The following is a 26,297-nucleotide window of genomic DNA, read 5'->3' on the forward strand; positions in this document are numbered from 1 at the left end:
AGATGTGAAATGAGCAGGGTTTCAAAATTAAGTGAAGGAGGAGCGAGTTATTTGCTTTGTTTTCTCTTAAGGCTATAGTAAGTATCTGGTGAAGATATTTTGGAGTAGTAGCACAGAGTCCTTGTGGGAATAAGGGTGTTAGAAGTGTACACAGGCACTGAAGCACTCCCTGACAGAGTGAGGTTGTCGCGGATGTTTCAGGCACACCTTTTTTGCTTACATTATTGTACCATATGATTACATTGTCATATATTTAAAAAGCTAATAATCATTCCTCAGTGCAGTTCTACTTTATTTTTCAGATTTGTACTATGGTGGGGAAGCTTTCTCTGTAGAGCAACCACAGTCTTTTACTTGTCCCTATTGTGGAAAAATGGGCTATACAGAGACATCTCTTCAAGAACATGTTACTTCTGAACATGCAGAAACATCAACAGAAGTGGTAAGTAAAGCACCCTTGTGTCTAAAATGATACTGTAAACATTATTTCTAGCATTAATAAAGCTAGGTCCTTATCATCCACTTCCTGCTCAGTGTATTGCTTTTAAAGTATATCTTTTATAGGAAATTTTGCATATCCTACGAGGCTGCATTTGTACAAAATAATGTTGCTTATTTGTCCATCTTAGCCTTAACCTGTTGTTAAAAGCACAGAAGGGAGTCTTGACCACATTCAGGAGCCTAATATTGTAAACACATTGTAAAGAGGTTCAAAGGACCCCACCCTGAAACAGAGTATTATTTTTGCTACCTGCTTAATTTTTCTTCTGTAAAGAACTTTCATAAGGAAATTTAAAAATCTTTGTATTTCAAGTAGTCATCCCTTGCCGTGACTCATTCATCGTAGTGTGTTGCTGACTTTACTTGGATTTTATCAGATTGAATCTCTTGTTCCTAGGTCAAGGCTCTGGGGTTCCTGGAAATTCTTCTTACCGTGGTCTTTTCCAGTGGCTAATAGCCACGAAGGACCCAGAATAATACACAAAGAGAGGCTTAGTTTAAAATCTTTTTGTATTTTTTACCTGATATCTAAATTAGCACACATTCAACTTCAAGAAAGGATTAAGTACACCCAAAAGAGGAGTCACTTCCCTACCTCTCTAATACTGATAATAATAGGTTAAGTGAAGACTGTATGTGTAACTATAGATACTGAATTTGGAGAATTTTGGCACAAGTCAATTGCACATTGTATTAACTAGTGATCCCGTAAATGTACTCAAAACAAATTAACAGAAATTCAGAGAAATAAGGTAGCATGCTCAAGGACATACGGGTACAGCTAGTAAGGGGCAGAGGCAGGTGTTTGAACTCGGGCAGTTTCTCTAGTTCTAAAGCAGCAGTCTCAACCTGTGGGTTGCGACCTACAGGAACTGTATTAAAGGGCTGCGGCATTAGGAAGGTTGAGAACCACTGTTTTAAAGTCTCTACTTTGAGGCTGGGTGCCTGTGCTCAGTGGTTAGGGCACCGGCCACATGCGGGGCTGGTGGGTTTGAACCCAGCCAGGCCTGCTAAACAACAACAAAAAAATAGCCAGTGTTGTGGCAGCTTCCTGTTAGCCCAGCTACTAGGGAGACTGAGGCAAGAGAATCACTTAAGCCCAAGAGTTTGAGGTTGCTGTGACCTAAGATGTCAACAGAACTCTACCGAGGGCAACATAGTGAGACTCTGTCTAATAAACAAATAAATAAATAAATAAAAGTCTACTTTTGTACAGTCCCATACAGCTCAGCATAATACAGGTTTACTTTCATTCCCACTGATACTACTAGTTTGATGTTTAACCTTTTCCAGTCCAATTTTTCTACCACTCATATATTCCTCAGCTCTTATTTTTAGCAAGAAAGAGGTTTGTGGATTACTTGTAATTATCCTACAGTTTTAAAAAAGAAAACCATAAATATGAACTCACCTGATGACTTTATTATCTATTTTAGGTTACATAAAATAATGTGTTGTTGTTTTTTTAATTATTTTTTGAATGCGATACTTCTTGACGCAATCTTCTGGATGAAGTCCAGGCTTTGTCTTGCTTGTCTCACCGTAGAAAAGAGTTTCTCTCCTTTCACTTTTCATTTCTTCTGTTGCAAAGTATGCAATCCTTTATTGATTTTTGTTTTTCATTTTGCATTATAAAATGCCGTATTCTCACTTAGCTTTTCTTTGGTGTCAGAAGATGATGGTCTTCCACTCTTTTTCTGTTCTTCACATTGCTTACAAGCTGAGTGATGAAATTTCTCCTGTAAGAAAAGTGTGTCTGCGCTTTTTCTCTACTTGCCTTCTTATCTAGTAAGTGAAAGATGTAACTGTTCACAACTGCAACTTCCATTAGTCAGAAGAATGATTTTTTCCATTTTTTTCCATTTCCTTCTTGTAAATGCATAACTTCCACAGTATTAATCAGCTCTGTCCATTCTTCCTCATAACTCATAACTTTGTGAAACTGTCAGTTTTTCAAATTGAACAGACCATTTCTTCCTATAACCGGTGTTCAGCTGTGTTTGAGAGTCAAAGAATGTACTCAGCGTTGTCATTAGCCTCTTGTCATGGAAGGAGAGACACACACACACAAAATAAAACTTATTAATGTCTTTGGACATTGGAGCAGAACAGGAAAGTCATCATGTCAGATGAGGTCCCACCTAGGATCAGAAAGGGTTAAAGCTGTTAATAAGATTTCTAGTTCAAACATTAGGTAAATTTACTTTATCTTATTCTCAGGCCAAATTTTACAATCTAATGGCTCAGAAATGACCTCATCTTGCCCCTAGGGAAGTTCAGAGCACTGTTACCACATTTTCCTATTATACTTACTTTGTTCTTTTTATTCTGTAAAGTATTTTGTTTGCTTTTTGTACAGTCCCATGTAGCAGTATGGAATCCTGACTCGATTGTATCTCCAGTCTGGTTGTTATGGGAAATTTGTAATCATTTTTCTTTGATTAAATTTCTATTAAGGTTGGGTACTTTATTTATTTATTTATTTTATTTATTTTTTTTTTTTGTAGAGACAGAGTCTCGCTTTATGGCCCTCGGTAGAGTGCCGTGGCCTCACACAGCTCACAGCAACCTCCAACTCCTGGGCTTAAGCGATTCTCTTGCCTCAGCCTCCCGAGTAGCTGGGACTACAGGCGCCCACCACAACGCCCGGCTATTTTTTTTTTTGGTTGCAGTTTGGCCGGGGCGGGGTTTGAACCCACCACCCTCGGTATATGGGGCCGGCGCCTTACCAATTGAGCCACAGGTGCCGCCCAGGTACTTTATTTTTTTATTTTATTTTTTTTTTTTGTAGAGACAGAGTCTCACTGTACCGCCCTTGGGTAGAGTGCCGTGGCGTCACACGGCTCACAGCAACCTCTAACTCTTGCGCTTACGCGATTCTCTTGCCTCAGCCTCCCGAGCAGCTGGGACTACAGGCACCCGCCACAACACCCGGCTATTTTTTTGTTGCAGTTTGGCCGGGGCTGGGTTTGAACCCGCCACCCTCGGCATATGGGGCCGGCACCCTACTCACTGAGCCACAGGCGCCACCCAAGGTTGGGTACTTTAGATGCAATAAGGTGGTGTTATTGCAAATTAGGTGTTCTTAGAGTCCTTATTAGTCAATAGGCCCTACTATGATACTTTCATCATCCCATTGGGGCAGGACAGCCACCCAATTTTCTACATCCTTGCCTCTATTTTTTGCCTGAAAGTAACACTCAAAATTTATTTACACTTTTCTATAGCTGATGCACAGTTTGAAAATTAAATACTCACCGTCTACAAATGGTTTTATGGTCTGTCTTCTTTAAGTACATAGCCCAGGCAGTCACCATTCTAGTTTTTCATACCGGTTTTTGTGGATTTTTTTTTTTGAAACACAGTCTCACTTTCTTGCCCCTGATAAAGTGCCATGACACCATAGCTCACAGAAACCTCCTCAAACTCTTGGGCACCAAATAATCATCTTGCCTTAGCCTCCCAAGTAGCTGAGACTACAGATGCCCAGCACAACACCTGGCTTTTTTTTTTTTGAGATAGGATCTCACTCTTGCTTAGGCTGGTCTTGAACTCCTGAGCTCAGGCAGTTCACCCACCCATCTCGGCCTTCCAGAGTGCTAGGATTACAGGCCTGAGCCACTTGCCCCGCCTATATTTTCTTCTTTTGATGTGTGGCTGGGACAGATATATCTGCTGCACTCCTACCTTCATTCCCATGAGAGAGACTGGAAATATATGGGGCATGCAGTGAATGCAACATCTATTTCCAGTCTCTTATGGAGACAAAGATAGCAGTGACTTTTGGGGGGTGCTTGTCTTGTAACTCTTCTTTTTGGTTTGGTATGAATTGTTCCTCTTATCACCATGTCTTCTTCTCCTTGAATGCATTCATGTCTACAAAGATTCATTGCCATTGTATATTTTTTGTGGAGAGCTGTCATGTCAAATCTTTCAAAAAGTATTTTCTTTGCTATTGTTTCTTTGACTAGTGGCTATTTGTTTCCTGAAAAATCACATATAAATTGTAAGCTGCAGTGTCAATGATGTTGCAGAAAATGTTCTCAGGCACTTATCAAGTGTGTCAACACCTACTTTAGTAGCATTATAAAAGTGGATTACATCAAGCTGGTTACCCATCACCTTCATATCTCATGTTGTGTGGAAAATAACTACCTTTCCTGTCTTTGAAACATAACTTACTACTGTCACGTAGGGAGAGAAGGCAAATCTTACTCTACCAGAGGGAAAGGTTTTCATTGATGCTGACCTGAATTCTAGAGGCAAATTCCTTTTATTACTTTGAACAGTACCAACTGTGGTTATGTTCTTTTGAAGCCAGAGCAATGGAAGTAGATTTTCCATCAATGGTAATATTTCTTCCAGACTGATCTAGTTTTAAACCAGTCTTTTTGCAATTTTGGAGATATTCTTGTATTTCTTGGGAGGCTCTCTGATTTCCTTCCATATGGCTCCACAGCAACAAAATTCTGTGTAAAAGAATCACTGCAATTTCATACTCCCAAATTTCGATGGTATATAAAGTCTGAATGGACAATGCCCATGGAAAGATACCAGTTCCTCATTGACAGTGACAGACTCATGAGGATTATAGTAAAGTGAGAGCTTATGTATAACCATATTCTAGAGCTCTTAAACTGGAGTATACTTTACACGCTGTCTGTGAGTTTCATGTATTGCAGCATCATTGAACGTAGACATTTCAGTAGGAGTCACATTCTGTGTTCTGAAAATGTAGCATAGTAAAATGGAAAATTCTCCTTACTGAGAAGATCTCAGATACTGTCTTTGCCAGTACACACAACAATTAAGAAGAATTCCAGTTAGTCTTAATATTTTTTCTTTTATGGAATCACCAGAATTTTGGATGAATACATCCTTATATAATTCTTTGGTTACAAGACTCTGTGGTTTGTAAGCTTGATGATTATATCCACAGTTTCATTATGAATAATAGTTGAGAAGCATCCAATAGAGATGGTACCATCATCTGCGCTGTAGGCTGCTCTATTTTCTTTTTATTTACTTTTTTTTTTCTTTTTTTGAGACACGATCTCACTATATCGCCCCTTGGTAGAGTGCCATGGCATCACCTCTTACAGCAACCTCAAACTCCAGGGCTTAAGCAATTCTCTTGCCCCAGCCTCCCAAGTAGCTGAGACTACAGGCGCCGACAACTCCTGGCTATTTTTTGGTTGTAGTTGTCATTGTTGTTTGACAGGCCCCGGGCCAGGTTCGAATCTGTCAGCTCTGGGGCATGCGGTTGGCACCCTAGCTGCTGGGCTACAGGCACTGAGCTAGGCCACTCTCTTTTTACAACTGAGTGTAGTCTTCTCTTGGGCTCTACATTTTGCATTTCTTCTTTTCATTGTCTTCCTCTTCATTGTCTTCCTCAGAATGAATACATTCCACCTCTATGAATTATTCTTGTTCACTATGAACTAGTGAAAATGTCCCCATCATTCCCTTCAAAATCTGACACTATCAGTTCTCCTCTCTCTCAGTGCTGGCAGTTTATATTGCCTCTTGCCATATGTGTGTCTGTATAATGAAAAAAAAGTAAGTCCTTGCTTGACAGAAATGGATTTACAAAATTATCAGATAGTCTATATTTTAAGTCATATATACCTTGATCTTCACCAAACACAAATACACTGCTTAGTAACTTCACATAGAAAAAAATGTAGAATGCCAGGTTTTCCTGGAAAAGAGACCGCAACTCATACTCTGATAAGAACCGTGTCGAGAACTGCTGATCCAAGAGTGCTGACATGCGAAAGTGTCACAGATGAGTGGGAAAGGGTCTAATAACAAAAATCATAAAGAGTGAAACTGCGACTTCCCACATAAACAATAATACAACAACAAAACCACAATGGAGTTAGTCTCTGACCCCTATTGGTATGCTACTTTTAAGGAGTTCTGCCTCATTAGCCTTTAGTCTTGGCATGATTACCACATCTACCTCTGTTCCCACCCATAACACACCTAGACCTTTCGAAGTGTAAAATGACAAGCAGACAAAAGTTTTTTATTCTTCAAATAACATGGGTCATGTCCTAGAGCCTGGGCTGGCATTCAGCAGGTGCACTCATGTGTAATAAGCTGACAGTATCCATTCTGAAGGATTACTGCCTGTGCCATACCCCTTTTTAAGTGTTTTGAATGTCTCTCTCTCTTCCCCCCCATATATACGTATGTGTGTGTACATATATATATATATATATATATATATATATATAGCATATAGGATAATGTGAAGACTGTTATCAGCTCTAATGTGTTATATGTAAATGTCAGGTGGTAATGTTTTGGCAGTCATGGTGAATCAAACTTTTTTAATTATGGAGTTCAAGAGCGACTTGCATCATTTTTGTGGGGGATTATATTCACATAACAACTTGGTAAATCTCCTTTTCTATTCCTTTTAACATATTCCTTGCTAAATGCTCAATTTGCTATCTTGCTTTTACCTCTGAGTGTGTCCCCTAGACCTGCAGTCCTCAGTACTAGTCCGTGGCCTGTTGGGAACCAGGCCACACAGGAGGAGGAGAGCAGCAGGCCTCCTGTCAGATCAGCAGTAGCATTAGATTCCCATAGGAGCAGGAACCCTCCTGTAAATTGTGTCTGCCAGGGCCCTAGGTCGCATACTTCTTATAAGAATCTAATGCCCCATAATCATATCATTGTATACAGTTATGATTTAATAAAAAAATTAAAAAAAAAAAAAAAAAAAGAATCTAATGCCTGATGATCTGAGGTGGAGCTAAGGGGAGCAATGCTAGTACTGGGGAGCAGCTACAAATGTAGATGATCATTAGCAGAGAGGTTTCACTACAGAGATAGTAATAAATCAGTTGCTTGCAGACTCATATTAACACCTCCCCCAAACATAATTTAATTCAAATGGTAAGGGGAAGGAGAGGGGAATTGGCAAGCTCTCACTTGATGAACACAATGGAGGGGTACACGGCACACCTCCTAGGTGAAGGGCTCAACTACAGCTTGGACTTTACTTAACAAACACAAACAATGTAACCTGATTTGTCTGTACCCTTACATTAATCTTTAAAAAAACCCAAATGGGGCAGCGCCTGTGGCTCAGTGAGTAGGGCGCCGGCCCCATATGCCGAGGGTGGCAGGTTCAAACCCAGCTCCCACCACACTGCAACAAAAAAATAGCCTGGCGTTGTGGCGGGCGCCTGTAGTCCCAGCTACTCGGGAGGCTGAGGCAAGAGAATCGCGTAAGCCCAAGAATTAGAGGTTGCTGTGAGCCGTGTGATGTCATGGCACTCTACTCGAGGGTGGTACAGTGAGACTCTGTCTCTACAAAAAAAAAAAAAAACCAAATGTGTAGAAAAATTATTTTCCATGAAACCAGTCTCTGGTGCCAAAAAGATTGGGGACTCTTGCTTTAAACCAACTTGTGTCTTCCTATAGGACTTAAGGATCTTATGCCCCTAACCAACCTCTCATTGGAACATTTAAGGGCAAGAGAAAATATCATACTGTTACTATTAGAAATTACCTTACATAGCTAGTAAGAAAGTCTACAAAAGACTAATTTTAAAAACAGTTTTAGTCCTTGTCTGTATTTTTCTGCCTCCTTTTTCAACAAAGACATCTATGGCCCATCATAAGATTTGTCTGCTTTCGTCTACAGTCATACCCCCCTGAACGCACCGGATCTCGTCTGATCTCGGAAGCTAAGCAGGGTCGGGCCTGGTTAGTACTTGGATGGGAGATTTGTCTGCTTTCTTAAGATTAATATAAGGTTACTTAAGACACTTTTAATTTTGAGGGTATAGAAAATACTTTAGGGTGGCGCCTGTGGCTCAGTGAGCAGGGCGCCGGCCCCATATACCGAGGGTGGCGGGTTCAAACCCGGCCCTGGCCAAACTGCAACAAAAAAATGGCCAGGCATTGTGGCGGGCGCCTGTAGTCCCAGCTACTCGGGAGGCTGAGGCAGGAGAATCGCCTAAGCCCAGGAGTTGGAGGTTGCTGTGAGCTGTGTGACACCACAGCACTCTACCGAGGGCGGTACCGTGAGACTCTGTCTCTACAAAAAAAAAAAAAAGAAAATACTTTAAAATCAGATACCGTGGAAAACAGTATCTGATGGTTACTGGTTAAACTTTCTAAAAAAAAATATGTTACGGTACTTAGTCTCAGAAATCTCTCTGTATAAATATATATGTATATAACACCAAATTTAATAAATAGTGGTTTTTAAGTTAATCACAAGTTTTTAACCTTCATAATTATTACAAAATTTGGTAGGTTGGGACAACTGACTGGATTTGGTTATGGAAAGAAATATCAAAATCCATCAACTTGGTATTAGAAGTGAGCAAAAGAGATCAAACAGGATAGCAAATATGAAAAATCTATTGAGGAAGTGTCAGGATTGCAGAAGACACATACAAACACAGTAGAAAGGCTTTTCTTTGTTTTTGCATCTATTTTTTTGAACAAAAATAGGCATTAAGAGGGGCTTCTCTGAAATTTTTCTTAAATCTCACATTTGTGCTGACTTGCACTGCAGCTAATTAGAATGAATGGGCTCAGTGCCTGTGGCTCAGGCAACTAAGGCACCAGCCACATACACCTGAGCTGGCGGGTTCAAATCCAGCCTGGGCCCGCCAAACAACAGTAACGGCTGCAACCAAAAAAATAGCCGGGCGCTGTGGTGGGCACCTGTGGTCCCAGCTACTTGGGAGGCTGAGGCAAGAGTATTGCTTACACCCAGGAGTTGGAGGTTGCTGTGAGCTGTGATGTCACAGCACTCTACCCAGGGCGACAGCTTGAGGCCCTGTCTCAAAAAAAAATTAAAAATAATTAGAATGAATGCCTTTGGGATTTTGTTTTGTCTGGCTTGGCTTTGCCTTTAAATGAAATGTGCCTATACCTTTAATTAATGATAGTGATTAATCCTTTGTTTAGTAAATATCTTACAATTTATACGAAGAACATTTTGCTAAAAGGTAAAAGCACTTTGGGATCACCAACATTTCTTTCTCACTTCTAAAAATTATGACATGTTATTCTGCCCATAATTGTAGCAGTCTTCTATTAGTTTACTGCTAAGAACTATTCACTTTTTATTTTTCATTTCTTCTTATTATTTACTTTTTGTGTTTATTATCCTCCAGAAAAAGGGATTGGGGTAGTTTGCCATCCTGGGTATAGTACTGTGGTGTCGTAGCTCACAGTAATCTCAAACTCCTGGGCTCAAGCAATCCTTTTGCCTCAGCCTCCCAAGTAGCTAGGACTACAGGTGCCCTCCACAAAGCCCAGCTAGTTTTCTTCTATTTTTAGTAAAGACAGGGTCTTGCTTATGTTCAGGATGATCTCAAACTCCTAAGCTCAAGCAGTTCACCTGCCTAGGCCTCACTTGAGTGCTAGGATTACAGGTGTGAGCCATCTTGCCTGGCCTAATTCCCTTCCTTTTTTTTTTTTTTTTTGAAGGGACAGAGTGTCACTATGCGCCCTTGGTAGAGTGCCATAGCATCACAGCTTACAGCAACCTCAAACTCTTGGGCTTAAGCTATTCCCTTGCCTCAGCCTCAGTCAAGTAGCTGGGACTACAGGCCCCCGCCATAATACCAGGCTATTTTTTGATTGTAGTTGTCATTGGTTTTCGGCCAGCCCAGGTTGGGTTCGAACCCACCAGCCCTGGCATATGTGGCGGCACCCTAACTGCTGAACTACAGGCGCCAAGCCTTCCTTTCCTTTTTTTTTTTTTTTTTTTTTTTTGCAGTTTTTGACCGGGGCTTGGTTTGAACCCGCCACCTCCAGCATATGGGGCCAGCACCCTACTCCTTTGAGCCACAGGTGCTGCCCACCTTCCCTTTTTTTTTTTTTTTTTAAGGAATTTTATTTTATTTATTTATTTATTTAGCCAGGGCTGGGTTTGAACCCACCACCTCTGGCATATGGGACCAGTGCCCTACCCCTTTGAGCCGCAGGCACCACCCTCCCTTCCTTTTTAATGAAAACCTAGATGTGTTTGTTAGTTTGAGGTTGCTGTGAGCTATGATAAGGCACTCGACCCAGGGTGACAGGGAGACTATGTCTCAAAATTAAATAAATAAAAATCAAAGAGAAAGGGAAGAATGCTTTTAGAAATTTACCAGAATTTGAATTTAGACATTTTTTGGAGACAAGGTCTCTCTATTCCCCAGGCAGGAGTGAAGCTTCAAACTACTGGGCTCTAGTGACCCTCCTGACTCAGCCTCCAAGTGACTGGGAGGCTGAGGCAAAGGATTGCTTTCACGCATCACCATGTCTGGCTAATTTGTAGAACTTTTTTTAGAGACAGGGGCTTAGTATGTTGCTGGTCTTGCATTCCCAGCCTCAAGGGATCCTCCCACTTTGGCCTCCCAAGGCACTCGGATTACAGGCATGCGCAACTTAGTAATTCTTCAAGCACTCTTTGGCTTTTTCTCTTCTTTTACCACTTCTTCTTTTACTGCCCTGTTTTTACTCCCCTTTCACTGCCCTGTTGTTACTCCCCAGGTTTTTAAAAAAAATACTGGCCAAGAAATTATATTTGAAGATTCTAATCTTACTATTCATTCATGCCCAAGTTCATTTTTTTCTAGGATGCTCTACCAAACTCAGCCTTGCTTGACAAACTGGTTATTACCTTGAAAAAAAGAACATAAAACATTGCCAAGCTCCAATTTAAACTAATTACAAATAAACAAACCTACTGACTTAGACTTTATTTTTCTTCTTCACTAAAATTGTTGCTAACTTTGGGGCACTACCTACCTGCCCTGTCCCCCTCCAGATTTCAGCTTCCTGTGGGCACCGTCAAGTGATAGAAGGCTCTCATTTCCTTTTCTTTCTTAAAGTAAAATATTTACTTCCAGAAAAGACAGAAAAAAAATTAAGTTTAGGGTGAGATTATTCTTCTACCTAAGCATGTACGGTACTTACCTCTAGAGTGAATTATGAATAAGATAAAGAAGTGGAACAATTCAGATAGATTTCTTAGGAGTGATTTTTCAGTCTGGCTAAATATTGTTTCAATTTTTGTGACTTCCCAAGGTATTCCCATATAATTTGTTTCTATATTAGAAGCATGTCTAATACTAAAACTTAATTACTTCTTAGGACTTTCTGAATTACATATGAAAAGTACAGAAAATTAAAACTTTTTGCATGTAGCACAAACTCCCTAACATTCTGAATGCTAAATCTTTAGAAGCAGATGACAGTTCCAACTTCAGAATTAAAATGAGGAGAATGGAACTGTAGGGGTAAATAAATTTAATATGAAGTAACTCAATTATAAGGTAATTTTAGTGTTCCACCACAGCAACGGAAGATTAGATTATAATCCAGTTGGACAGTGTGCTCACTCAAATCTTGAAAGTATCTCTGTTGTGTTAAGAAAATAGATGGCCAAGGTACAAGTAGCTACTCTCAAGGAATTTCTTGACCATGTAGCATACTCAAAACAGTATTCAGTATTGTATTCATTGTATTTGCAGGTTTTATAAGATAAGCTAATATTTTTAATTGGGCAGGAGATCAAAAACCTAAGGTTTTGTCCTAAAACATGAATTAGCTTGCAAAGTACAAAATGTAAAACCAAAAAGATGACTAGGCCTCTGGTCCCATCAGCATTTGAGGTTAGTTTTCCTTTCCAGGTCCTCACCTGGTTTAACTTTATGTGGTCCAAGCATGTGACATCTTGGAATTGATTCTGAGTCTATTCTCTTGATTAGTTTCAGCTGTTAACCTGGGTATTTCTCCCACTCCACTCCTCAGTAATTCCTTATCCCTAGTCATTAGGGAAGGCTGGCTGGTTGGTTGGTTGGTTTTGTGTCATTTCTCTCTGAACAAAGCAGTTCTGAATACCTTCATTTTGCCATCTTAGCACAGTAACTATAATACAATGAAATCAAAAAGATTTTTAATACAGAAATGAAATCAGTACACAGTAATGAAGGGCCTTGATTTTCTGTCTGTTTTATTGGGTCATTCTTAGTACACATGCTGTCTTTACTTCCTGTTCTTTGCTCCCTCTAGGACTGTGTATCCTTGAGAAGGCTTTTTCTCTTCTGTGAACACTTACACATGCCCTGAAGTACAGCATCTTCAGCAGCTGTCTTAGTCTAGTTTAAGTTGTGCGTAGATTTTATCCAAAGGCCAACTGAAAGAAACACCTTAGAAAGAAGTTGCTTTTTCCTTTTGGTGGTTATTTTCTCTTTGGATAAAAATCTTATACAGTCTTACAATATTGTAATAAGAGTACACATGGTCTGGCACTAGTTAATTTGTTGCAAAATAAATAGTCTCAAACATATCTAAACCAACATGTATGTTTTCTTTTTAAATAAGTGTAGCTATTTCAGATTGTTCCAGCTTTGTTAGCCTTGTTTTGTTTTTGTTTTAAAGTAAGTCTGGCCACAGCTAAAACCAAACCAAAGACACACCACACTGTCTTGCATGTCTAGAAGAGTTTACAATCTAGCTGGGCAAGACCAGAAGCATGCAAAAAGTAAAATAAGTGTATCAGACACTACCAGGCAATGTCAGAATGGAACAGATCATAAAATCTAAATTCTTAGTAAAGAGAGAGTTGATAATCTGTAATCTTAGAAACACATGCAATTTACTCTTCTCTTTGATAGAGGAAAAAAATGTCTAACCTCCTTTGTGGCATCTTCTAAGAAAGGCACAAGAATGTCTGTCTATTATACTTATTTTTTGTGTTTGTCCCTTAGCACGTTCCACTGTAGCCTCTCTAGTTCTTTTGCATACTATCATATTAAAGTATTATTTCTCGAGCATTTTTAGGCTTTCTTGAGGCTATTTCTCTTGAGTCATGTAATCAGATAGCTGATAAGAGAAACTGGTGTCAAATCAAAGTCAAACTCTCAAGAGACTTCTGCTGTCTAGTCATTGGAAGATGGTAAGTTACTTGCTTAGCTTGCTTAGCCTTCAGGAATTAGAGCAGTTTGTCCTCCCCTCTGTACCCCAATATTAAAGTCTCACTTTTCCCCTTCCTCCTCATCCTGCTTTTCTGTAAGCGGAACAGTAAGGTCAATTGAGGGCCTAGATTTTCCTCCAGGTGAAAGAATGTCAGCACATTGCACGTGTGCTGGCAAGATGAATCACTTATCTTTAAGTGATACACACTATTCTTATGCATAGATAGGCATATGTCTATAGCTTTAACCATGCATCAGACCTATTTTCTTGGCCCTATTTTATAAGATTGAAATTTTTCATCTTTAAAGGCTTTGCTGCCACTATTAGACCATCATCTGCCCATTTAGATTTCTGGAAAGGGTAAGGGCCCTTTCTGTAAAACAGTCCTCATTCTTTCTGTCCTTCCCCTCTCCTGCCCTGTTTCACCAACACTATTGAAACCACTCTTTCAGAAACCACCTTCCTAACCTATCAAGCCTTCCCTGAATTCTACACACTATTCCTGCTTTCTCCTCTGTCTCCTGCCATACATCCTACAAGGGAGTTGATCTTCTACTCCTTGAATTTGAGTGAATCATAAGCTTCTGCCCCATCACCTATTTCTTGGGGAAATAAGGTTCTAAAAAACCCCTCCCCCGTTTTACCCTGGGAAGTCCCATTCGTCAATTTACAGCACATATTTGCATATTAGCAGTAGACATTATCTATCTTATTGCATTCAACAGATACAAATTTGCACAATTGCATTTAATCAGACCTTTGCTGTCTTAATTTGGGGATTAACCCTAAAGTCTATAGGCTTATTTCTCTCTTTACCACTTAAAACTGGACTTAAACATAAATGTGCACTAACTAGCACATTTTCAGTTTTTTAAAAGGAAGCTATTTTGCCAGACCATGCAAATCACTTGGCCACGCTGTTACAAGGCCTTGAAGAGTTCAAGTTTGGTGCGTCTACAGCTGTTGTGTTTGACCCTGAGAGAATGTGCTCTAGCTGTGAGCGACAACATGGATGTGTGACAGTTCTTGCTTAAGCCTCTACTACTTTTCACTAGTTCAGGATCTGCTGTGTTTTTGTTTGTTTAAACTTAATAACAGTAAAATTTATAGCAGAATACTGGTCCAGAAGGATGTCTGATCAATGTTCATTTATTAAACCTGCTTTCTTTACTTTCATTTCAGATTTGTCCAATATGTGCAGCGTTACCTGGAGGCGATCCTAATCATGTCACAGATGACTTTGCAGCTCATCTTACACTTGAACACAGAGCCCCTAGAGATTTAATATCCTTTTAAGTGGCGACAAGGGAAAGAGTCGTTCGTAACATTTGTCATTTTGATTATTTTTAAGGAGAATGTCCCCAAGGAGAGAAAAACTTATCTTCAAATTGCTTTTATTTATTTGACTTTTTCCTAAAAGTGAGTCAGGGTTGAGGTGCAGTTTCTTATTTCCATTTTTATATTCTATGACTTACATGAACCATGTTATTTGGGTGAAAGTTGACTTGCCCATATCATCTTTAGTTCATTACAGTCAGATTTTTTAAAGACAATTTCACCAGTTTATATATCTTGAAGGAGGGTATTTTTCTTACAAAAGAAGAAGATACCAATCTAAATTAAAATATAATAAGTTAAGTGTAAAGAGGCTGAGTTTGCTTTCCCTGGTTCTTTGCTGCCTTACCTGCTGTGGGTGTCGTATGGTGTGCTGGTGGGACAGGTGTACTTCTTGGGATTCCTATCCCTTTTGAGTCACCTTCTCCAGACAGAGTAGTTCTGCCAGGTCCCTGAATGGAGTAGCATAAGGTCAGGTCTAGCTCGAAATTGCTTTCCTGCTTTCATTTCTGCATCCCTTTCCCTATTTCTCAATAGTGGCCAGTGTTCCCTGAGATCCCGGGCCTACCAGAGCAGTTAATTTTGTAGACTCAATGCTTCTGGTTTCAGGTTATGAATTGTTTTTCTAAAGCTATCGCCTTTTAACTTAGAGTTCTGTTCTCATGTAAAAGTTCCCATGTTTGCACTTTGAAGCAATTCTTAAGCACCAGAACTTTATTTTCACTATTTTGATGGCTTTTTTACTCAATTGCACCTCACATCCAGTTACTTTTTAGAAAGAAAATGATCATTACATCACTGTCTGTAGAACTTGTACCATCATCATGAGTACCACAGTAGAAAAGTGTGTGCATGTATGGTAGTGTCTGAGGGCCTTCTGAAGTTATTCACCCTGTCCCTAAATGATTCCAGAACCATCAGCTAAAAAACTAGGAAGCCAGCAAAAAGTTAATCTGCATTGGAAATCTGTTCTGCTTGCTGCTTTGAGGGAGAAATCTCTTTCACGTTATCTAGCTCCCTGCCCCACACTCTTGCCCATGTCAAAACATTGTCATCTTCATGAGTTTTGACAGCTCTTTGCAACTCAAGATTTTTCTTCAGTTCGACTCACACTCAGCTATATAAGATGGTTGAGGTTGGTGGAAATTTAACTTCTTGAAAAATGCCATGTTAAGCTCTGTATGTGTCTGTTTACATAAGAAATTCTATTCTCTGTTTTCGGTTTATCACTGGCATTAGGGAAAAGCTTGAAGACTGATTAAAACTAATAAAAGGAGTTTTGTATTTACTGAATTTAAATTATTCATGTTGTTCCTTTTTTATTATAGATAATAACTGAGATTGTATCAGCTGTATATTAGTATAACTCTTCCCTAATATAAAAATTGGTAATTATCGTTACAAGCAGTCCCTAGGTTATAAATGAGATATAGTTCTGTAGGTTTGTTCTTAAGTCTAATTTATATGTAACTTAGAACAGGTACATTTACCAATTAACCTGTAATAGCTTTTGTTCGTAAGTGTGAGTTGTATGTCAATCAGATATTTGTAACTTGTAATAAGCCTGTACTTGGATATAAACATTTGTGAAATTCATTATTGAGATGAGGGTAAGGGAATGTTTCACCTTCAGTGTTTGTCCACACAGTACCTTGGACCTCATCTTGTTATGATTGTGGTCATCATAGCTGGAGTCTAGGAATAAATTTCTCCTTAGATAGAGAAACTCTGCTTACTCTGCCCACCACATGCACTCTCTCTTTGTCTCTCTCTCTCTCACACACACACACACACACACACACAAATTGCTTTATATTTGAGAGTCTTTTTTAGGATTAATAATCCTTATAGGTAAAGATGGAACGTTTCCATTCAGAATTAAATGTCCTGTTTTAAAATGCTTACAGTTTAGAAAATCTGTATGTCTGTCTAACAGGGGTTCAAGTGATTTTTTTCCTTTCTGTGATATACTTTAGTCCTTAACTTTTGAGTTATGATGAATCGAGTGGTGTTCGACATGTACGTAGAATGTTTCACCCTGGCCGGGGATTAGGAGGTCCTCGTGCTCGTAGATCAAACATGCACTTTACTAGCAGTTCTACTGGTGGACTTTCTTCTTCTCAGAGTTCATATTCTCCAAGCAATAGGGAAGCCATGGATCCTATAGCTGGTAAGTTAGTTTCACATTAATAAAGGAGATGGCAGGGTCAGGGAGAACTCATGTAAAATTTCTTGAGGTTTGTGTTCTTAGTCTTACCTCACACACCCACGTTTCTTCACAAAAATTTCTAAATATTTTATAAAGGTAAAATATTTTTAAAGCAGTTAAAGTGGCTCGGTGCCTATAGCTAAATGGTTAGGGCGCTGGCCACATACACTGGGGCTGGAAGGTTTGAACCTGGCCCGGGCCTGCTAAAAACAACAATGATAACTACAACAAAAAAAATAGCCGGGCGTTGTGGAGGACGCCTGTAGTCCCAGCTACTTGGGAGGCTGAGGCAAGAGAATCACTTAAGCCTAAGACTTTGAGGTTGCTATGAACTGTGACACCACAGCACTCTACTGAGGGCGACATAAAACAGTTAAAGTAGTTCATTTTGCTCTGGCTTTTAAGCCCAGTAGTCCCTTCCTTATTTGAGGTTTCACTTTCCCTGGTTTAGTTACCTGTAGTCAACTACAGTCTATAAAGAGGTGATTATGGTACAGTGAGACACTTTGAAAGAGAGAGACCATATTCACACCACTTTTTTGTTGTTGTTGTTGCAGTTGTCATTTTGTTTAGTAGGCCTGGGCCAGTACCCTAACCGCTGAGCTACAAGCACCAAGCCTTCCCACTTTTATTACGGTATATTGTTATAATTGTTCTTTTTTATCATTAATCTCTTACTGTGCCTAATTTATAAATTAAACTTTATCATAGGTATTGCTGTATAGGAAAAACATAGTCTTATAATAAGATTAGTACTGTCTGCTGTTCAGCTATTCACTGGGAGCCTTGGAATGTGTTCCCTAGGGATAAGAGAAGCTACTGTACTTAGGGGCAGAGGATAATGACAAATAGTTTATATTGATTTGGTGGCCTCCATTGAAGCCCAGGAAAACCATAAAAGATTCAGAGTTGGTAAACCTTCAAAAATTTACGGTTAAAACCTCCACAAGTACTCAGAGAGGCTAAGTGACAAGAGTAAAGAATTAAGCTATTATAAATAAAGTAGAAATTACTTTGTTTTTGCCTTGATTTGAGAACTATAATTTTTTTCTTTTTTCTTTTTTTTTTTTTTTTTGAGACAGTCTCACTTTGACACCCCTGATAGAATGCCAGGGCATCATAGCTCACATCAACCTCAGACTCTTGGGCTCCACCAATTCTCTTGTCTCAGCCTCCCACGTAGCTGGGACTACAGGTGCCCACCACAACCCCCAGCTATTTTTAGAGGTGGAGTCTCACTCTGTCTTAGGTTGGTCTTGAACCTGTGAGATCAAGCAATCCACTCACCTTGGCCTCTCAGACTACTAGGATTACAGACGTGAGCCACTGCACCTGGCTTGAGAACTGTAATATTATTGTGGAATATACTGTACACTTTTAATAGCTTGGGAAAATCTTAGTGGAAAAAAATCCCAGCATTTGAACCTGTAGCTCATGGCCAAGACACTATGTCTAGTGCATGACAAATCTAGGAAGCTAGTAGCACTGCGTAGGATCACAATGTCAGGCTGGCTGTAGTGGCTCTCCATGCCTATAACCCTAGTGTTAGCCACTCTGGAAGGCCAAGGTGGGAGAATGGCTTGCAGACAAGAGTTTAAGGGTAGCCTGAGCCAAGAGCAAGACACCATCTCTACAGAAAAACAGCAAAAAGTACCTGGGTGTGGTGGTGATGGTGTTTGTAGTCCCAGCTACATGGAAGGCTGAGGCAGAAGGATCGCTTAACCCCAAGAGTTTGAGGTTGCTGTGATCTATGATGACTCTAGAACTTCAGCTAGAGGGACAGAGTGAAACCTGTCTCAAAACAAAACGTCAGAAATCACTATAGCCTAAGAGTCTACAAGACATACCAAACAGACAAAAGTTAAGACTCTGAGGAGTTTAAAGCAACAGTTCTGAAATGTGTCTGCATGTATGAGTTCTCAATTCCAAATGTGCTTCGGATATTTTGATGTGTAACAATAAAAACAAGCCTAGGTTTGGGGGGATTTTTAAAAATATTTCTTTATCCAAAGGAAATATTTATGTACTCTTTTTGGTAGCAGGTTCTAAAAGTTACAGCAATTTCTGGGAGCAACATTCAAATTAAGAAATTCTCTTCATTTGATTTTTTTTGTCAGTAAAAATTTTTGTTTTTGTTTTTATTATTTTTTCGTTGAGACGGAATCTCACTTTATCACCCTTGGTAGAGTGCCATGGTCTCACGGCTTACAGCAACCTCAAACTCTTGGGCTTAAGCCAGTGGTTCTCAACCTGTGGGTCGCAACCCCTTTGTAACAATGAAAATACATCGCAGCATTGGGCAAGTTGAGAACCACTGGCTTAAGTGATTCTTTTGCCTCAGCCTCCAAGTAGCTGGGAATACAGGCGCTCACCACAAAGCCCAGCTATTTTTAGAGACAAGATCTTGCTCTGGCTGGTCTCGAACTTGTGAGAGTGCAGCTGTCTGAACCTGTCTCCCTGACTGAACCTGTCTCCCTGACTCCTCCCAGAGTGCTAGGATTACAGGCGTGAGCCTCTGTACCCGGCTTTGTAAAAATTCCTGTAGTAAAAAAAACAGAAACCCTGTTAGTAAGTGTTTCTCAGTTTGTTTTTGTTTTGAGACAGGGATCTCTGTCACCCAGGCTGTAGTGCAATGGCTTGATCATAGATCACTGTAACCTACAACTCCTGAGCTCGGGGGATCCTCCCACCTCAGCCTCCCAGGTAACTGGTACTGCAGGCATATGCTACCATGTCTAGCTAGTGTTTTTTGTAGAGACAGAGTCTCTGCTTTGTTGCCCAGACTGGTCTCAAACTCCTGAGCTCGAGCAGTGCCTCCACCTCAGCCTCCCAGAGCACTGGGACCATAGGCACAAGGCACTGCACCTGGCTCATTAATGAGTCTTAATGATAAAGAGTGTTTGCTGGCCTGCAAAGGTCTGAAAGGCAGTCATCGATTCCCTGTAAGTTTCTCCCTCCACCTGGGAGAAGACATTTATTGCACCTTAGTTAGTTAGATAAAGACAGAAGTGGCTCATTGAGTAGGGCGCCGGCCCCATATACCAAGGGTGGCGAGTTCAAACCCAGCCCTGGCCAAACTGCAACAAAAAAATATAGCCAAGTGTTCTGGCGGGCGCCTGTAGTCCCAGCTACTCAGGAGGCTGAGGCAAGAGAATCACCTAAGCCCAGGAGTCGGAGGTTGCTGTGAGCTGTGTGACGCCACGGCACTCTACCAACGGCGATAAAGTGAGACTCTGTCTCTACGAAAAAAAAAAAAGAGGTTTTGATCTCTCTTGATGAATACAACCTTATGGATACAAGACAGTCTGGATCATAACATACCACTAAATAGGCTGCACAGTGAAGTGCATCAGGAGCCTGTCAGCCTTACTGAGCACTGCTACTGGTACTCAACTGAAGTGACACTCTGAAACAAAGGTACCAGAAAGTACCAGAGGGAAAGGCAGAGACCACAGTAAGAAATGATCCAGTCTTGGACTTAATCCTAACCATTCATTCAGTCATGTAATAAATACTTGAATTCCTGCTGTAAGTCAGGCCCTGTTCTAAGAGCTGGAAATATATTACACAGAGTAGACCTGATCTCTGCTTCCATATTGAGATCTCTGAACTCACATTGAGAGGGCTAATATAATTAGATTCACAGATAAAATCTCTTTTATCTGTTAAATCTTTTTTTTTTTTAATTTTTTTATTAAATCATAACTGTATACAATGATATGATCATGGGGCATCATACACTCACTTCATAAACCATTTGACACATTTTTATCACAGTGGTTAACATAGCCTTTCCGGCGTTATCTCAGTTACTGTGCCAAAACATTTACATTCTACATTTACCAAGTTTCGCAAATACCCCTTTATCTGTTAAATCTTAAGAGAAAGTATAACTAAATTAGTTTATTATGCAAGTAATTTTGAAAATCTATTAAATTTTGCTTAAAGCAAAAATAATTGTCTTCATAGAATTATTCATATGCTTTTAGATTTTCTGTACACAGTAATTCCTACTTCAAGGAGGCATTCTAAAAGATACTGAGCTGTTAGCTGAAACCTACCATTCATGGTGCTTTTGGATGTTCTTTCAGTAAAAGTATGATCCTGTAGCATTCTGTTTTTCTCAGTATTAAGTAGGTATTAATTACCTTTATTTTCACTGGCAGAGCTTTTATCTCAGTTGTCGGGAGTGAGACGTTCTGCAGGAGGACAGCTTAATTCTTCTGGCCCTTCCGCTTCTCAGTTACAACAACTACAGATGCAGCTGCAGCTAGAACGGCAGCACGCCCAGGCAGCACGGCAACAACTGGAGACGGCACGCAACGCAACCCGGCGTACTAACACAAGCAGTGTCACCACTACAATCACACAATCCACAGCAACAACCAACACAGCTAATACGGAAAGCAGTCAGCAGACTCTCCAGAATTCCCAGTTTCTTTTAACAAGGTAGCTTGTTTATTAATATAATTTTGTTTGAGAAATAATGTTTTATTAGCCCTATATAGTCTGATTTTTTTTCTTTTGTGCGTATATATTTCCTTAAACTCTGCATTTGGTCAAACCATTAAAATACACAGATTTCTGATAAAAACTGCACATTCAGCTGGGCACGATGGTTCACGCCTGTAATCCTAGCATTATGGGAGGCCAAGACAAGGAGGATCCTGTGAGCTTAGGAGTTCAAGACCAGTCTGAGCAAGAGCAAGACCCTGTCTCTGCTAAAAATAGAAAAAATATGCTGAGCACAGTGGCTCATGGCTATAATCCTAGTACTCTGGAAGGTTGAGGTGGGAGGATCCCTTGAACTCAGGAGCAAGCCCCTGTGTCTAAAAATAGTCGGGCATTGTGGTGGGCACCTGTAGTCCCAGAAACCGGGGAGGTTGAGGCAAGAGAATCACTTGAGCCCAAGAGTTTGAGGTTGCTGTGAGCTGTGACACCATGGCACTCTACCAAGGGCAGCAAAGTAAGGCTGTGTCTCAAAAAACAATTAACCAGGCATTGTGGCAGGTATCTATAGTGGACTCCAGCTACTTAGAAGGCTGAGGCAAGAGGATCGCTTGAACCTAGGAGTTTGAGATTGCTGTGAGCTAGACTAATGCCATGGCACTCTAGCCTGAAGCAACAGAGTGAGGCTTTGTCTCAAGGGGAAAAAAAAAAAACTGCACATTCACTATTTCCCTAAGAGGCTGGGCGTGGTGGCTCAAGCCTGGTATCCCAGCACTCTGGGAAGCCAAGGTGGGTGGGTAGTTTGAGCTCACAAGTTTGAGACCAGCCTGAGCAAAGTGAGAAACCCCCCCCCCCAGTCTTTACTAAAAATAGAAAAAATGGATCACTTGAGCCCAGAGTTGGAAGTTGCTGTGAGCTATGACACCATAGCACTCTACACAGGGCAACAGCTCAAAACTCTGTCTCCTTCCCTCTCCCCTTTCTCCCCTCCTCTCCCTACTTGAATTGTGTTTTTGTCTCATGTGGATGTGTAGTTGTTTATCTGTTGGTTTCATGTTAGTATTGTCTGCATTGGATACTTGCTCTTCCTTTTGAGCAACCTGAAACTCTTGGGCTCAAACTATCCTCTTGCCTCAGCCTCCCAAGTAGCTGGAACTACAGGCACCTGCCACAACACCTGGCTATTTTTAGAGATGAGTTCTCACTCTGGCTCAGGTTTGTCTCGAACCTGTGAGCTCAGGTGATCCACCCGCATCAGCCTCCCAAGTGCTAGGATTACAGACTTGAGCCACTAAGGAAGAAGTTTTAAGTGAGGAATTTACCTTCAAATTATCTCTGCATGGTCAGTAACTGTGCCTTGCTATTACCAGAAAATGTTGCTTTAACATAAATCACAGAGCCACTGTTGATCTGCCTGCTGCCATGTAACTTTTTCTGTAGGGACTGACCAGTAGCAGGCCTATAACTTGCGAGATCTAGGTGCTTGCCTCAAATAAAAGAAATCTATTTTAATGGGCATGTCTGCTGAGAGTTCATGGAATTGTGTGTGGAATGTCTTGCTAGTGCCTTCAGGAAAAGATGTCTTCCCATCCTTGCTGTATTCTTTATTTTTATTTTGTTCCCCAGATTACTCAGTGGGCTTGATCTGTGTTTTTTCTGTGCAATTATTCTATACTAGACACCCAGCTCCCAGGGCATGGTATGGGTGATCTCTGAGTGCATTCCTTGGATTCTGGTTGTAGCTTCTTGAAGTCCCCCTTCTGTCACCTGCTACTGCACCTTGCAGTTTACAGACCATTCCACATCGTTAGCAGTATCACTTAGTTGTACTCAGATGATTCATCTAATTCCCCAGAAATGCCCCTGCAACCTTATATAATCTAAGGAATATATATAATTACTTATACTTTTTCCTCCAATGAATAAGACTGGGGGAAATGGAGTAAAATATTTACGGTTTGGCTTCTCAGAACTTCAAATATATTAACATGCATTATAAATTTTCAAGGCAAGGAAGCCAGTGTGCAGGAGAAATGTTGGTCTCTCATCACACAACTCTTGTGTGATATATGTAGGACTCAGGCCTTATCTTGGTCTCTTCATTGACCAGGAACATTCCCTATTTGTGTTGCCCTGAAACTAATGTTGTGGACACAGTTTCTTTGACTTCCAAGATGACCTTTTAGAAAGTGATTCTTTAAGTGTCTGAGTCAGATGCAGTCTTTGGTAATAGGACTGGCTCATTTGCTAACCCCAGTTTGAAGAACCTCACAAGCTTTGCAGTTCCTTTTAGATCCCATTGAAGTTTACCCATCAAGAAGTCAAGCCTTGGTACCACATGTTGTTATTTCCTCAGTTTATTTTTCTGAAAATCAGAACAGTAATATTGGAAGTACGTGCTCTCCAAAGGTACAAAGGCCTTCATCTGTGTTTCTAGTTTGCCTTGTTACAATATGGGTCATCTTCTACACAACCTTTATCTTCTGTAATAGGTTTGAATTCTAGTTTCGTAGGTTTTGTTTTTCTTTACCAAAGGCCTTTTCCAAAGCTAAGAACATGGAATGTAGTTCAGTTCTTAATATTTTTATCATTTTTGGACTGAGACTATGTACCTACTGCTCCATCTCCTATTGCATTAGATTCTTAATTTGATTTTAACTCTTAATGTAATCAGTCATTTTCTTTCACCAGGGATTTAATGGCTTTTATGTAATTACCTTCCAGATATGTTTATTTTCTTTAAGTTTTGAAATTTGGATCTTTTCTTTTCTGAGCCATCTGTGGTTTTGAACTTAATGCCTATGAGATTTGGAACAAGTTACTTAATCTCTGCTTCAGTTTCCTCTTCGTGTAAAATGTTGATGATAATAGGACCTCCTTCATAGAAGTTCAAAGAGCTAATGCATACAAAAAGCACTTAACGCAGAGCCTGATCCACAGTTAGTGTTGTCTGTGATGACTTGGAATGCTCTCATGCCTAATATGTTGGTGGGACAGCAGGGAGCCAGCACTGGTTGGAGATCTGTCTCTGGGTTCAGGTACCATGGGCTCTCAGATAAGCACCTGACATGCCTACAGGCTTTCCTGACCCCCATGCTCCTGCTAGTTTCCCTTTCCTTCTTTGCCATTAAAAGTGTTGAAAAATAGGCTCAGTGCCCGTACTTCAGTGGTTAGGGTGCCAGCCACATACACCTGGGTGGGCGGGTTCAAACCCAGCCCCGGCCTGCTAAAAGACAACAATGACAACAACAAAAAAAAAACTAGCTAGGCGTTGTGGTGGGCACCTGTAGTCCCAGCTACTTGGGAAGCTGAGGCAAGAGAATCGCTTACGCCCAAGAGTGTGAGGTTGCCGTGAGCTATGACGCTACAGCACTCTACCAAGGGCAACACAGTGAGACTCTGTCTCAAAAAAAAAAAAAAAAGTGTTGAAAAATACTACGGAAACTATGCTTAGTTTTTTGTTGGAGATTGGTTGACATTTTAAGTCATGTAACAAGTTTAGTAACAAGCGGTAAGTATAATAGAATTTTCAGCTCTTAGCATCTGTCCAGTCTCTGTGTAGATGAGCCACGTTTTCCCAGCATAGCCCAGATCTCATAAAGTGCGTCCGTCATGTGAGCACATCGGGCAGGTGGACCTTGCGTCTGCCCTGCTGAACTGCAGGTTTGTGGTAAGGTAGGGGTGTGTGTGGTGTCCCCTCTCCAACTTCTGGGAATACCTTTAAGTCCAGGAAGAATTAAATGGAAATCACAGAAAAAAGTTAAAAGAAATTTTAAGATTTTTATCAGTTGAATATTTTGGTCACTACATATTTTGTTTTTGTGAGCAGAGTTGCTACTTTACTCTTTCTACTTACCCACAGGAGAAATTCTGGTAAGGGAAACCACTATTTCCTCAAACACCTATTCGGTTAAAAACATCATTTTCCTCAGAAAATTTTTCACCCAGTTTTTTTTTCTTTTTCTTTTCTTTCTTTCTTTTTTTTTTTTTTTTTTTTTTTGAGACAAGAGTATCACTATGTTGCCCGAGTTAGAGTGTCATGGCTTCACAGCTCATAGCAACCTCCAACTCTTAGGCTTAAACGATTCTCTTGCCTCGGTCTCCCAAGTAGCTATGACTACAGGTGCCCGCCACAACACCTGGGTATTTTATTTTTTGTTAATAGTTGTCGTTGTTTAGCAGGCCCAGGCTGGGTTCGAACCTGCCAGCCTTGGTGTATGTGGTGGTGCCCTAACTGCTGAGCTACAGGTGCCAAGCCTTTCACCCAGTTTTCTCTGGAAAGAGTGGGAGACATCTAAATGAAATTTTTTCTCATTGCATATAATTAAAGCATAGATTAGCACCTCAAGCTAACAGTATTGCTAAAAGTGTGGGCAGTGATTTTTAACCTTTGTTATCTCACAGCATACTTGAACCTATAGGTAAATTCTCACAGCACTCTTAAATTATGTTGATCAGAAAAAAAAAAAAAAACGAAAGCATATATTTACTGTCATTTGAAGGTCTTTCTAAAATAATGAATGATCTTTAAAAGTTTTTTTTTTTTTTTTTTTGAGACAGAGTCTCACTGTGTTGCTCTTGGTAGAGTGCTGTGGCATCACAGCTCACAGCAACCTCAAACTCTTGGGCTTAAACGATTTTCTTGCCTCAGCCTCCCAAGTAGCTGGGACTATAGGCACCCATCACAATGCCCTGCTGTTTTTGTGTTGTAGTTGTCATTATTGTTGAGCTGGCCCAGGCCAGGTTCAAACCTGCCAGCCTCAGTGTATGTGGCTGGCGCTGTAACCACTGTACTACTGTGGGCTCCAAACTTCATCTTTAAAAATTTTCATGGTGTACCTGTGGAAAATCACTA

The 26,297-nt window shown here is 40.3% G+C and overlaps 1 protein-coding gene across 1 annotated transcript in view; it reads left to right on the plus strand.

Moving 5' to 3' along the window:
* The window catches only part of KCMF1 (potassium channel modulatory factor 1), an 86,054-nt gene that overhangs the window by 57,475 nt on the left and 2,282 nt on the right, over positions 1-26,297 (plus strand). Inside the window, exons 3-6 of the mRNA XM_053586787.1 lie at positions 303-442; positions 14,632-14,733; positions 16,780-16,954; positions 21,160-21,442. Of these exons, the coding sequence (XP_053442762.1) occupies positions 303-442; positions 14,632-14,733; positions 16,780-16,954; positions 21,160-21,442 (700 nt within the window). The remainder of the gene's footprint in view (positions 1-302; positions 443-14,631; positions 14,734-16,779; positions 16,955-21,159; positions 21,443-26,297) is intronic.

This window comes from Nycticebus coucang, chromosome 4, assembly GCF_027406575.1.
Source record: "Nycticebus coucang isolate mNycCou1 chromosome 4, mNycCou1.pri, whole genome shotgun sequence".
In the NCBI taxonomy this organism is placed as follows: domain Eukaryota; kingdom Metazoa; phylum Chordata; class Mammalia; order Primates; family Lorisidae; genus Nycticebus; species Nycticebus coucang.